The 14,401-nt window shown below is 40.7% G+C and overlaps 1 protein-coding gene across 6 annotated transcripts in view; it reads left to right on the plus strand.

The window, feature by feature from the left end:
- The window catches only part of MTR (5-methyltetrahydrofolate-homocysteine methyltransferase), a 117,743-nt gene that overhangs the window by 43,742 nt on the left and 59,600 nt on the right, over nucleotides 1-14,401 (plus strand). For all 6 annotated transcript variants that reach the window (XM_032608645.1, XM_032608641.1, XM_032608642.1 and 3 more), the window contains 3 exons: nucleotides 1,168-1,280; nucleotides 4,488-4,628; nucleotides 5,784-5,969. In XM_032608645.1, coding sequence (XP_032464536.1) covers nucleotides 1,168-1,280; nucleotides 4,488-4,628; nucleotides 5,784-5,969 — 440 coding nt within the window. The remainder of the gene's footprint in view (nucleotides 1-1,167; nucleotides 1,281-4,487; nucleotides 4,629-5,783; nucleotides 5,970-14,401) is intronic.

Consider the following 14,401-nt stretch of genomic DNA (forward strand, 5'->3'; position numbering starts at 1 on the left):
AAAGGAAATCACAGCCCAGACTGGAAAGTGATAGTCTTCCCAGTCCGGGAACAGAAGACCTGGAATAGTTTTGTAATTACCTATCTTCATTATTTTCCTCTCCCTCATGTCTGTTTCTTCCTCAACCAATGCTTTGGGAAAGGACTCAAAAGCCATTTCCTTTTATTAACAAGAACAGCTGGTGCTAATTTTATAAGCTTGATAACGCTTATCAATGTTACCTAGTCTCATTTTTACAGTAACATTGTGAGGCAGATACTTCTGCTGTCTCTATTTTATAAGCTTAGAGGCTCTGCGAGAAGTGCCCCAGAGTGTTCACTGAGTCGGCTATGCAGGGCTCAGACCCTAAGGCTGGCTTCCCGAGAGCCTGGTTGTAACCATCTAGGAAGACTTCTGCTCCTAATACTGTAGATACAATGAGTAGAACAAAACCGGTTAAAGGCCTTTTCCTGTAGCGATACTGTATGCTGCATGTTGCTTTTTTACCTCAGTGTAATGTGTCCACATTAATTATCTGATATTTGCCCCTAAATCAGCCTGTAATAGTGGAGATGATATTGTCCCTTTGCAAATAAGGAAGGAGGAGCAGAAAGCCCAGGTGGCTTGCCCAGAGTCAGCCATCTCCCAGGGCTCAGCCCAGGTCCTTCCTCGTGACCCTGTTAGGCCTTGCTGGTTACTCATTCTTGGCTTCTGGATCAAAGAGACGAGATAAAGCTCTAAACACACTGTTGATGGGATTAAGAAGGCTTGCTCCATCAGGCTTCAAGCCGATGTCTGAATGGACAGCCAGACAGCCGTAGGGTAGTCTTTAGATTCTAACTTCATGGTTTTTGCCCCAGGCTCTTGGTTACATAAGAATATGATGATAATTTTCCCTTGTTTCTCAGAGCTGATATGATTCAGCTCTTGAGAGAAATTTGCAATTTAAAACCCTGAAATATTTCTTCTTTTGAGAGTTCTGGTTATAAACATAGAGCCTTTTGTTGTGTTTAAATATCCCTAGGGGGGGATGGCCATGACCCTTTTTCCACGTTGGGTCTCCTTAGCTAGTCAGATGGGCTGTGGCACAGAAACTTCTTTTCTTTCTCATGAAAACATTTATTTTCTGTCGGTCTCATGTCGTTACATGCATTTTCAGAAAATTTTCAAAATACTTCTCCTTTCAAGGTCTAGAGCCCTTCAGGATCGGCCCGCACACCAACTTTGTTAATATTGGAGAGCGCTGTAACGTTGCAGGATCCAGGAAGTTTGCTAAACTCATCATGACAGGAAATTATGAAGTGAGTATCTAAATAAGACCCTCGAGGCATCTGCCAGGCTTTTGGCTAAGACAGCACGCAAGTGAAACAGCTCTGCCTTTGATAATCATTAGCAGAGCTGCTGGGAAGTGTGAGAAGAACGGTAGAGTGTGTTTGTAGCTGGCAGAGCTGGTGGGAGGATGAGGCTTCGAAAAGTCATAGCTGCCCTTGTCAATATTTTTCAAAAAAATTCATCCAGGGTATGAAGTGGGATGAGATGGGAGACACCCAGGTTCTAGCTATTTCTGTTAATTGTGAAATACATTTAAAAATTTGAGGATACTTTTCATTTTGACTTCTCACAAATCTTTCCAAGAAAAGGGAAGGCCAAGACAATTCCTATTCATTTCCTCATGACCACATCAGACACTGACTAATGTGGTATTATTGATTCTGTTCACTGTAAAATAAGCTAAACAAACACAAAGCTTGCAAGGTAGTTTCACCATAGGATTCTTAAGCTCGGTCACTGTAAGGATGAGCAAAATTTAATCCAAGTAGAGCCCACTCTAAAAATCTGGGCAAATTTTTTTTTCTTATGCAAATACAAAGTTAAAAATGGAGGAACTTGATCTGAGCTTTAATGATAGCCTTTGCAACCTTTAGGAAATAGATCTTCCAGCAACCAGTAGCAAAGCAGACTTAGTTCTAATCACAAAGAAAGGGCTCATTTATCGTCCTTTATGGACTTGTTAATGACTGCTCCATGGCCTCCCTCAGCGATCTCCTCTGCAGGTAGGTCAGTAGGGCCTGGTTACCTGGTTCCTGACAGTTCCTGTCAGTTCTATTCTCTTCGTTCCCGCTGCTGCCTAGCCAGCACGTGCTGCTGCCATGGTCCTCCCGAGTTTAGAAGCTTTCACAGGGTGGCTTTTTTTGCACATGGGATAAAACCCAAACTCCTTTAGACCATCATCCACATAGACACCAAACTGCCTTCCATCCTGATCTGTCATCTGAACATTCCAGGAGGCTTGCTTCTGCCTCCAGGCCTTTGTTCCTGTTTGTTCCCTTCTGCAGTCCTGATGACCCTTCATGGTTGTTTAGGGTTCTTCAGTTGGCAGTATTTCTATTTCTGTTTTGATTCTTAAGACCATTCTGTGGTGTCCCTTTCAGCTCTCAGATTTGATACATTTGCTACTGAGAGCAGACGGCATTTTAGGAAGAAGCAAACAGGTCGGAGTGATATCTGTCATCTTATAAGGTCTTACTATTGAATATATGCCAGTCACTGTGCTGAGCGCTATACAGCATTGCTCGTGTAATCTTTACAGACCTGTGAGTTAGGTGCTGCTATTATCCCCATTTTACAGGTGTGCAGCTGGAGGCTTGGGGGAGGTTAAACCACTCGCCTACTGTTTGACAGCAAGTGGATGAGAGACCCTAAGTCCTCCAAGACCATACTCTTCACTGCTCTGCTGTCTTGGCTTGGAGGACACGGGAAGGAGGCCGGAAAGTAGGAGGGGGTTGGGGAGGAATGGCTCCTCACTGGATTCCAGTTCCCCATAGTTAGTGATCCCTCAAGGCTCTGTGGTTAAGGGAATGACCTGAGAGAAGGTCCAGTCCTGTCTTTGTGCCCAACTTGTACACCTTTAAACAAATCACTTCATCCCTTGGAGCCTATTTGGGTTGGACTGCTGAGCTGTGATTCTGTGGCTCTTCTGATGTAGAAAGGTCAGGCATTGGCATCTAAGTTGTGTGTCTTTTGACCTCTGGTCTAACCAGGTCGCTTGCCATCCGCCCTGTGCTCCCTCCAGTTCATTTCCCAGGGGCAGCTGAAACTGCTCCCTCTCAGGTAGCTTTCTCCACTTCAGTCCTCAGAGATCTTGCCCTTCCTGGTGTTTAGGCAGGACATTTGACTCGTACGTTGTATGGCAGTGCCCGTAGCTTTTCATGTGCTGCATCATATGCCCCCAACTAGATGAAAGCCCTTCAAGAACAGGGACTGTGACTTATACTTCTTTTTATTCTTTATGTTATTAATATTTAACATACTGCTCATAACGAAAACATTTTTTGCTGAATTTTATTGCGATCCTTTTTCTCTGTGTAACCTTGTGTCATTACGAGTGGTCTTTCCTTGTGGCCTATGCCAAAGTGTCTCATGCCTATTCTTTTACAGTGATTGCTAAAAATTTCTATTTGGTTTCTTCGGCTAAGAAAAAATTAGGACAACATCAGAATCTACAGTTGATTTTACCCCTGCTTATTTTATGACACTATGAAATGTGCTGTACCAGTCAGTTAGAAAGCCTTATTGAACATGTCTGTTTTGCCCAGTATTGTTCAAATGAGAGTGGGAGATACCTAAGACCTTTCTAGATTTCCAAATGCTTAAAATCTATTTCGGAGAATAAGCTAATACTCGTGAAATCGTGAGGAAATGATAATGTAATACACCATGTAATAATGTTTATAATAGTTAACAGATGTTTAGAGGCAGCCGTTCATTGCGGAATAAGCAGTGTTTCCCAAAGTATGTTCTCTGGAACACTGATCCTACAAGATATTCCTTAAATGACCGTAAGTGGGAAATGCTGTGTATTGTATCTTGTCCTTGGAGATTTACGGTGTATAATAGTGTATCAAAGGATTTGAAAATCCTTTTAGCACAGAAGAAGTTTATTTATACGCATATTTCATGTAACTTCTATCAACAGCCTACAATGACTGCTTTGCATGTTTTGGCAAACACTGAAGAGTTAGATAAGTTTCAGACTGTTTCTCTAAGGACTTTTTTTGGAGGAGATGGGACTTCAGCTGGATCTTAAACAGTACAGGAAGGAAGGGGATTGTGTTGGAAGCAGAGGGAACATCATGTGTGACACAGAGGTGGAAACAGATTTGGCTGAGTGTGGGGTGCCGGGAGTGGGCGATGGGCGAGAAGTTCAGTTGCATGAGAAGATGGGGCAGGTCCCAGAGGGCCCGGAACACGAGGCTGAGGGCTAGAGGCTCTTTACAGGAAGAGTCGAGGTTCGCTGGGTTCTGAGGAGCGACCCGCTGTGATGGAAGCGATGTGTAAGAAAGCTTCATCTGGGATGGTTGAGAGCAGGCTCAGGGTCGGGGGTGCTGGCCACGCAGTCTAGTGGAATCTAAAAGGACTGCCTGCTGGGGGTGGTGAAGGACTACTTTTGTCAGCCTTCTCTTAGTCACCCTCTCCCAATGCTCATTCCCCTTGAATTCCGTCCTCAGGAAGCTCTGAGCCTTGCCAAAATGCAGGTGGAAATGGGAGCCCAGGTGTTGGATATCAACATGGATGATGGCATGCTGGATGGACCAAGTGCAATGACCAGATTCTGCAACTTCATCGCTTCCGAGCCTGACATTGCCAAGGTCGTACAAAACCTTGATTTTTCAAAGGAGTTTACATGTGCTGCTCTGTCGCTCATTTAACTTTGTCACTTGTCCCTTCGTCTGTCATGTCATACACTGGTTTTCTGTTGTCCTGTGTTGAAAGCCCAGTGGTTTCTGATTGTCAGTTTTCTCACTTAATGGCAGCCTTTCGATAGAAACCAGACTTTAGAGAGCAATGTGATTTCTGTGTGGCTGTTTCCAGGGCTTCCGGAGTTGGTCACAAGGATTGACTGAGTTTCCTCTGATGTCTGGTTAGGCTAAGAACGAACTTTTCATGTCTCTGAAGGATATACTTACTGTTCTTACCGAATCATTAGTTCTCTTCCTATCACAGACAAGGGAACTCAGTTAATCCTTCCTTATTGCAGGAAGAGGAGACCTTTTTAGGTTTATCAGAGTGAGACAGACTTATAAAACAAGATTAAATCAAGGTGTTAATGTCAGCTTTTACATTTGTTCTTTAAAAGATGAAAGTTAATTTTTGTGTCCATCTTTTCAAAAATTTTAGATCGATTCTAAAAACTTTGAAAAGTCTCACTTGACTTCTCTACCATTGAATTTGTGATGAGGAGTGATTTTTGAAGTTGGTTTTATTGTTGTTGGTGGTGTTTGAAAGACACCTCCTATAGTGCTTTAAGAGATAGGGCTGTCATTTTTTTGTTAAGCTTCATTCAGCAAATGTGTAAGTTAGAAGTCTTGTGGTAAGCAGTGAATTACATTAACCTGTCCTTCATTTGTCTTCAACTCCTCACTTAAAAGCCTCCACGGTCCTCTGGGAGTAAATATTTTGTGAATTTAAGGTGCAGAGAAGCTAAATGACTTGTTCAAAGTCTGAATCAGACGGGGAGCCCGTGAAATGACTTCAGTGCTTTCATTCTGATGTTTAGCTGTGATCTTTTGAGTTATCAGTTTCTGGCCCATGCATGGGGTCTCTTGTGAGACTGGAATTACTCCAAGTCTTTTGGGATTTAGGAACAAGGGCTTAAAATCAGATTAAAATCGTATCTCTGTCACACTACTGTTATTTGTTTCTTGTTTCCCTAAGGAAGAAAGAGGGAATATCTGGGGGTCCTTGGAAGGGGATTTGTGGTAACTTACAGTCTTTCTGTGATCACCTTACCCTTCTGACCTCAGGTGCCCTTGTGCATCGACTCTTCCAATTTTGCTGTGATTGAAGCTGGGTTAAAGTGCTGCCAGGGGAAGTGCATTGTTAACAGCATCAGCCTGAAGGAGGGAGAGGATGACTTCTTGGAGAAGGCCAGAAAGATTCAAAAGTTTGGAGCTGCTGTGGTGGTTATGGCTTTTGATGAAGAAGGACAGGTGAGTGATTTCTTTTGCTCTCGCTCCATTGTGTTACACAGGCTTAGATCAGTGGAAGAGAACTGAGTCCAGAACAAATGTGTTTACCATATATATCATATGTGTGTGTACACACACACACAGAGGCATACCTCAGAGATACCACGGATTCCATTCCAGGCCACTCTAATAAAGCAGATATCACAATAAAGTGAGTCGCATGAATTTTTTGGTTTTCCAGTGCGTGTAAAAATTATGTTTACACTATACTGTAGTCCGTTAAGTGTGCAATAGCATTATGTCTAGGAAAACAATGTACATACCTTAATGAAAAATACTTTATTGCTAAAGAATGCTGACCATCACCTGAGCCTTCAGGGAATTGTAGTAGTAACATCAAAGATCACTGACCACAGATCACCATAACAAGTAGAACAATAATGAAATATTGCGAGAATTACTAAAACGTGACACAGAGACATGAAGTGAGCAATGCTGTTGGAAAAATGGTGTCGATAGATTGCTCGAGGCAGGGTGGCCTCAAAGCTTCAATTTGTAAAAATGCAGTATCTGTGAAGTGCAATAAAGGCCAGTAAAACGAGGCATGCCTGTAGATATACGTGTGTGTATGTGTGTATACACAAGTACATACACACATGTGCATACATATATATATATGTATACATATATATGTATATGTGTGTGTGTGTGTGTATATATATATATATATATATGAAAATTACATAAGACACAATAAGGTTTTTACATCAGTTGAGAAGGGAATTATTCAGTAAACGCTATTGGAATAACTGGCTCTGCATTTGGAAGAAAAAGAGCCCCATTTCCCACCATATCCCAATATAAAATATACATCAATTAAAGATCTAAATGTAAAAAAAATCTAAAGAATATATGAGAAAATATTCACTGAAACTTGGGAAGCCAGAAAGAAAACTGATAGACTTATTTACCTAAAAATGTAAAACTTTGTATGACAAAAGATACGATATTATTTGCAGCATGAGTAATAGCAGTGGGTTAATATCCCTACTCTGCAAAGAGTTTCTATAAATCAGAAAGTAAAATGCCCTAATCGTGTCAGTAGAAGAATGAACAAAGGAAAAGAACAAGTGATTTTTAGAAAAAGAAACACAAATAGCCAATAAACCTATGAGAAGTTACTATACTTACTAATAATTATATTATATTTCTATAAATAAAAAATGAAGCAATAATGAGATATTAGTTTCCTTTATCAAATAGAGGAAAAAAGGGGAAAAATTGAGAAATGGCAACTCCAATGTTTTCTGTGCCACAGAATCAGGGAGGGGCGATGGGAGGCTTCAAACACAGTGATTGTTTAACCTGGGTGATGGGTGTGTGGTGATTACTGTATTGTTGTTTTATAATGTTATAAATACTTTCATATCTATTCCATATTTAATTTGATTAAATATTAATTTTTAAAAATCCATACCTTATAATTCAGCCTTCTTCTGAGAATCTTTATTAGGTTGAGTATGTGTTCATATTCATTGTAGCACTGTAGTAGCAAAAAATTGAGAAGGCTCTAAATGTCCATTAATAGGGAATACTTAAATCTGCCTACATGTCATATAGAATACTGTGTAGCAGTTAGAAAGAATGAGGTGATGGAACCATGTCTAGAATATATGTATGTACATACACATATGTTTGTATATATGTGTGTGTGTCTCTCTCTCTCTCTATATGTATATATATATATATATATATATATATATTTTGGCCACGCCATGTGGCATGCAGGATCTTAGTTCACCAACCAGGGATCAAACCTGTGCTCCCTGCAGGGGAAGCACAGTGTCTTAACTACTGGACCACAGGGAAGTCCCTAAAATATATTGAAAAGTAAACAAACAAACAAACAAACAAACAAGTGGCACGATCCTGGTTTTATTTAATAAAAAAGGATTTATATGAATATATGTGTGTCTGTAAACAGAGAAAAAAATTTGGTTGTTAACTGGAGGGTAGGGCTGAATTGACTTCTTATTTATATAATTGATAAGTGGTGGGGTTATATGTTATTTTTCTTTTCTTTGTTTTCTCGTGTTTTTGAAGTAAAACTGTTCTTAACAGAAGTGTCTTGTTTTTTTGCAAAAGATGTATTTTCTCCATGAAAATAATTCACATAGTCCAGAAGAGGACAAAAGAGAGTTAATTTTGATAACAAACATGTATTGAACCTTTAGTTGCACCAAGCAAGCACACTCACATGTTAAATCAGTTTTTCTTCCCAACATATAAATGTTGGGTATATATTATTATTTTTGTATTTCATGTGAGTAAGCCAAAGCACAAAGACTTTACCTGACTGTTGTCACACAGGTAGCGAGCAGTCATGCTCGGATTCAAACCCAGGAAATCTGGGTCTGTGCTAAATGGTTGGGTGAAAGAATCCAGGGTGAGGCTGTCAGGGAACAGTTGACTATTATAGAGAAGGTGGTCTTGAAAAGCCCCTCTGACGGGGAGATGTTTGAAAACCTGAATAAAATGAGAAAGCCATGTGGCCATTTAGGGGAAGAGAAGAGGTTCTAGAAAATTGAAGATTTTGTATGAACTGCTGTTCTTTAACTCTTGCCCTGACTCAACAAAATGTTGACGTCTTCCAGTCTTAGTAAATATGGATTATAACTCCATCTTTTATGGTTGCATTATATTCCAGTATGTATGTTTTACTTAGTCTATTATTGCATAAAATTGCGATTGTTTCTAAAATTTTAGTAGGATGAACAGTGGCCAGTGAATATAGTAATTCGTGCAGCCGTTTTCCTCTTGTAGAGTGATTTTCTTAGTTCATAGAAGTGGTCAAAGGCTGGGTCAAAGGGTGTGCACATTTGACATTTTAGCACACATCGTTAAATTGTCCTTCTGAAAAGTTGTATCTAGTCATCTTCCGCTACTAGTTCAGTGTGGTAAGACCGTTTGACATAATTTTTATTTTTACCAAAGGTGTGTATGCAGATAGTGAAAGAGACAAATAGTTCTTTTCATGAAAAACAGAAGCCTTAAGCCTCCAGGTCCCCAGAGGCAACCACTTACAAGTTAGCTGATTCTTGTATCATTTACCTCCTTAACTTCAAATTACAGTTTTAGTTATTATTTGTTGTCTTTCTATACTGGCTAAGGATTTGACTTTTTCTCCATCTTCTACTCCCCACTCCACACATCTTTACTTTTAATCCCCCCATCCTTCCAATATAGTTAATTTCAGTTGTAACTATTTTTGGCACTTACATTAAGCTGTATAAAAGCTGAGCCATGTAGTATACCATGATTCCTTTTCCTTTCCTGCACCCTCTTTCTTTTCTATGAAGTTAATACCTATCTTTGCATTTGCTTTGCTTCTTATGTATTTTCAGACTGTTCCCTAGTTGTGTAAATGTCCAATATCCAGTGTATCCAAAGACACTAAGTAGACTGTTGTTTTAATTTCTTGAAGAATTATCTCTCCAAGTCTTCTGACATAATCTGGAAAGGTTGCTCAGTGGGCCAACTGCACAGCTGTCACTGCAAGATATCCCTCCCCATCATGTGGACAGTTCTTCTCACCTCTGTCTTAGGTGTTTAGATCTCATAATTTCCTCATTCTTGGTTTAATCTCTCATTTAGTGAACTGTATCCTCTGGTTAGCTTCTTATGAAAGAAGGCATGGCAGTAAATGCTTTTGAAACCTTTCATGTCTGAAAACGGCTTTATTCTACTTTTATACTTAATTAACAATTGTGTGGGTATGGGAGTACAAGCTTTAAATTATTTTCTCTATGATTTGAACTCATTGATCCATTGTCTTCTAGTTTCCATTGGTATTGGTAAGAAGTCCAGTGCTGTTCTAACCCTTGATTCTTTTTGTGAAACCTATTTATTGTCTCATTTTCTGGATGCTTCTTTGATCTTCTGTGTCCATGGTATTCTGAAATCTAGTGATTATGAGCCATTCCTTGTGCTGGGCACTCAGTAGGCCTTGTCAGTCAGGAAACTTACAGCTGCAGTTGCAGGAAGTTTCCTTGAATTGTTTATCCTCTCTTGGCCTGTGTATTATTCAGAAACTGGATGTTTTAGAAAGATTGCCTAATTTTCTTATCTTTTCCCTCCTGTTTTTCAGTGCTGACATTTTGTTCTACTCTGTGTGAGATTTCTGCATCTGTGTTTATGTCTTCTTTTTCCAGGAGCTCTTTTATGTTACCTAAATGTTCTTTTTCAAATTTATATAGCAACCTGTTATTGTTTAATGGAGGCAGATGTCTTCTCAAATTCCTTCAAATATATCTTGAGCACCTAGTATGTGCCAGGCCCTGAGGAGATAGCAGGGGAAAAACCTAGTCCCTGCCCTTGTGCAGTTTATGTTCTTAGGGGGCAAAGGGAATAAGAAATGAGAAAACATAAAGATACACACACACAAACCCCTGGATGGTACTGAATACACTGAAGGGATATGGAAGGGCTAAGGGTGATAGGAGTACCAGGATGAGGGTGGGGGATGCTCTTTTATATAGGATGGTTTGGGATGGAACAGGGGGGAGAAGAGGAGATTGAGAAGTTCTGAGGTTAAAAAGGCAGCTGCGGGCTTCCCTGGTGGCGCAGTGGTTAAGAATCTGCCTGCCAATGCAGGGGACACAGGTTCAATCCCTGGTCCGGGAAGATCCCACATGCCGCAGAGCAACTTAGCCCGTGTGCTGCAACTACTGAGCCTGTGCTCTAGAGCCCGTGAGCCACAACTACTGAGCCCACATGCCACAACTACTGAAGCCCACGCGCCTAGAGCCTGTGCTCTGCAACAAGAGAAGCCACCGCAGTGAGAAGCCTGTGCACCGCAACAAAGAGTAGTCCCCGCTCGCTGCAACTAGAGAAAGCCCGCGCAGCAACAAAGACCCAACGCAGCCAAAAAAAAAACAAACAAACAAAAGGCAGCCACCAAATCGTGAAGGGCCTTGGAGACCACTGTTAACACTTTGGCTCTTCCTGTGAGTGAGCTGGGAGGCCACTGAAGGGTTTTGAGCAGAGGAGCGAACATGGTCCGATTTATGTTTCAAAATCACTCTGGTTCTTCGGGGAGAATGGTCTGCGGGGACCAAGCAGAGCCACTGGAGGTTGTTGCTGTAGCGCAGATGAGGGATGATGGTGGCCGGGACCAAGGCGGGAGCAACAGAAGATGTGAGGAGTCATCCATTTCTAGATGTGTCTTTAAGGTAGAGCCAGTAGGATTTGCCTTGCGTTGGTTGTGAGCCGTGAAAGGAGGAGGAGTCACAGATAATATTCAGCTTTTCAGCCTGGGCCTTGAGGTAGGAGGGCAGTGAGCAGCCGATCTGGGACGGGCTGAGGAGAAGTTCCGGTTGGGATGGGCTGAGGAGAAGTTCCGCTTTGGCTGTGTGTTTCCAGTGGTGTGCTCAGGATGTGGTTGTGGAGATGAGTGCGGGCTTCATGGGCAAAGTCTGGCTTGAAGATAGGATTGCCTGACTTGGAAATTATTCCTTCCTAGATGATATTTAAAGCAGTGAGACTGACTTCACCAAAGGAATGACAGTAGAGAAGAGGCCCTAGGACTAAGCGAGTCTTCGAGCCACAGTGCTTCGTGGTCAGGGAGAAGAGGAGACGCCATCAGAAGCACTTGGGAAGGAGCGGCCTGTTTGGTAGGAGAGGAACCAGAGGGGAGAGTTCACCTGGAAGCCATGTGAAAAGAAAACTTCTGGAAGGGCATGACGAGCTATTTTAAAGAGCTGTGGGTAGATCAGGGAGGAGGAGATCAAGAATTTGCCCTTGGATTTAGAAATGGGGTAGTTTATGATCTTGCTGTGCTGTTTCCAAGGAGATGAAAGCTTAATTGCAGTGGGTTCAAGAGAGAATTGGGGGCAGCAGGTATAAACCATTTTGGGGGAGTTTTGCCAGAAAGGGGAACAGAAATAGGGTAGAAACCAGAGATGGATATGAGGTTAAGAAAGGGTGTGTGTGTGTGTGTGTGTGTGTGTGTGTGTGTGTGTGTGTGTGTGTGTGTGTGTGTGTGAAGACAGATGATGTGACAGTATGTGTTTGTAAGCTGGTGGGAGTGACCTGGTAGAGAGAAGGGGAGGAATTGGTGCGCAGGAGAAAGGGGGCACTTGCTCAGTCCATGACCTTGTGGGTCAAGGGGCTGGCAGCCAGTGTGCAGGGGGCGGGGCAGCGCAGCAGGCAGGGCTGGGAGTGCTGGGGGTGGGGGGTGGTTTGACTGCTTCTATTTTCTCAGCGAAGCAGGAGGCAAGGTCAGCCCTGAGAATGAGAATGGCATGTTGTTTGCTTCCTGTACTGGTGCTTTACCAGAAGTGTGAAGCAGAAGCACTGCCATGGGGAAGGGTGGTCACTGCCTGTGCTGTTAAAACACATACACACCCCTGGGCTCCACCCCTGAGTTTCTGACTCATGTGGTCTGGGGTGAGACCTGGCTTCGGTAATTTTAAAGCCTTAGACGTGATTCTCCTGTATACTCTGGCTGAAAACCACCAGCAGAGTTTATCTCATTTAGTCCTCGTAGTAACCATGTGGGGTAGCTGTCGCCCCATTTTACAGTGAGCCAAGGTCAAATGGCTAGGACGTAATGGAGCCCTGGTCTGCCTAGTTTGAAGACTGATGCATGCTTCCAAATCCTGTGTTATCTCCCCTGCAGAGTGCTTGATCTTGGCTGAGAACAAGCTTTCCCAATTTAGATTTGAATGAGTCCACAAATAAAAAGCAAATGTAGGGGAAATTTTTTAACTTGCTAGTTATGAGAGAAACACACATTAGAGCAATATTAAAGTGACATTTTGTCCTTATTAAGTTAGCAAAAGTAAACTTTAAAATGATCAAGATCTGTGCTGGTACAGCAGTGGTAAACAGAAGGCCTCATTCATTGTAAAGTATAGTAAAAACTGAGACAGTCCTTTTGAAAGACCCCATAATGCCTGTCGAGAGACATGAAAATGTTCATACCCTTTGAGGTAATGATCTCATTTCTGGGAAAGTATCCCAATAAAAACATTCAGCAGCATATGAATTCTATATATGCCAAGGTTTTTCACCAGCTTTTTATTGAAGATAAAACAACCTAAATGCCCAACTGGAGAGAAAGTGATAACTTAGGTTATCATTCTGTTGTAATATTATCCAGAGTATTTCAATATTAATTATGAAGATTATGGAGCAGCATGACAGTGCTTACAAGATATAAATAAAAAAATTAAAAACCAGTAGTTATATAGACACTGTATATGCAACTACATAAAAAACCACATTTGATAAAGATTGGAGGAGAATGCTACTAAGGAGAATAGCTGTTAGAGTAAAGGTGGTGGGATTAAAGGTCCCTTTTCAAAAACTGCTTTTCCTGATTAAAAGTAATTTTTCTATATAATTATAGACCTACATATGCTCGTTGAAGGATTGTAGTATTGAAAATTATAAAGAACAAAGTAAAAAACTCATATACTTGAATAGTTCAGAAATCAGCAATACAGATATTTTGATGCAAAGGCATTTCTTCTATTAATTGAGTTCGTAACACCTTTGAGTGTAACAATCAGGTAAGAACCAAGATTTGCTTTGCTTGGATGACACCACTGGTTATAAGGAGAAAACAGCTCTCTTAAATGGAAAACCACTGTTGCAACTAAACAAAGCAGAGGAACATACAACGTGCTTATGTTCCAGTACATGGCGACTGTCTTTGCTTTATGTTTGTGAACCAGAGTGCAATGAAAACTGCAAGGTCAAGGCCAGATGTGACAGGGAGGACTGGCCCTGAGCCTTCTGGATTAGAAGGCATATAAGGAAGCACTTCTGTGTTTTTTGTTGATGTTAGTAGTTTTGATCAGCTGTTACTTTTGACTCTAAATAACAACAACAACTATATATATATATATATATATATATATATATAATATATATAATAATATATAAAATATGAAGAACACTTTCATTATTGAAATTTCTATGGGAAAAATTATTACTACTCACCTCTAGATTTAATTCTCCTTTTATAATTGAAGTGATTATTTTTATGGCAATTTTTGCTAATGTAAGTTTTCTTAGAAATACAGTTATCACATGGTAGAATAGACTATTTTTGTTTGCACGTGTGTAAACTATGTAAAAGAATAATCAGTATCATCCTATAAAAGATCCATTATATTCAGCACAGTTTCCTATGTTAAAGTGATTTGAACATAATATTCTAATTTATGGAGAAATAAAACTCCATTAGGATATTGATTAAAATGTAATAAATCCTAACCTAGAAAATAATGAGGAATTGGTATCTGGGAGACATTCAGGAACATGATATATCTTTCTGGTTACTATTCAATCAAGTTTTATAGTTTTTCTTAAATAAGAAACCTCAAGAACATTCCTAAGTATTTGTGTTGTTTTGTTGTTGTGATTTTGGCTTTTTTTTCCTTGGT

The sequence above is a fragment of the Phocoena sinus genome, chromosome 16 (assembly GCF_008692025.1).
Source record: "Phocoena sinus isolate mPhoSin1 chromosome 16, mPhoSin1.pri, whole genome shotgun sequence".
NCBI classification, from domain to species: Eukaryota; Metazoa; Chordata; class Mammalia; order Artiodactyla; family Phocoenidae; genus Phocoena; species Phocoena sinus.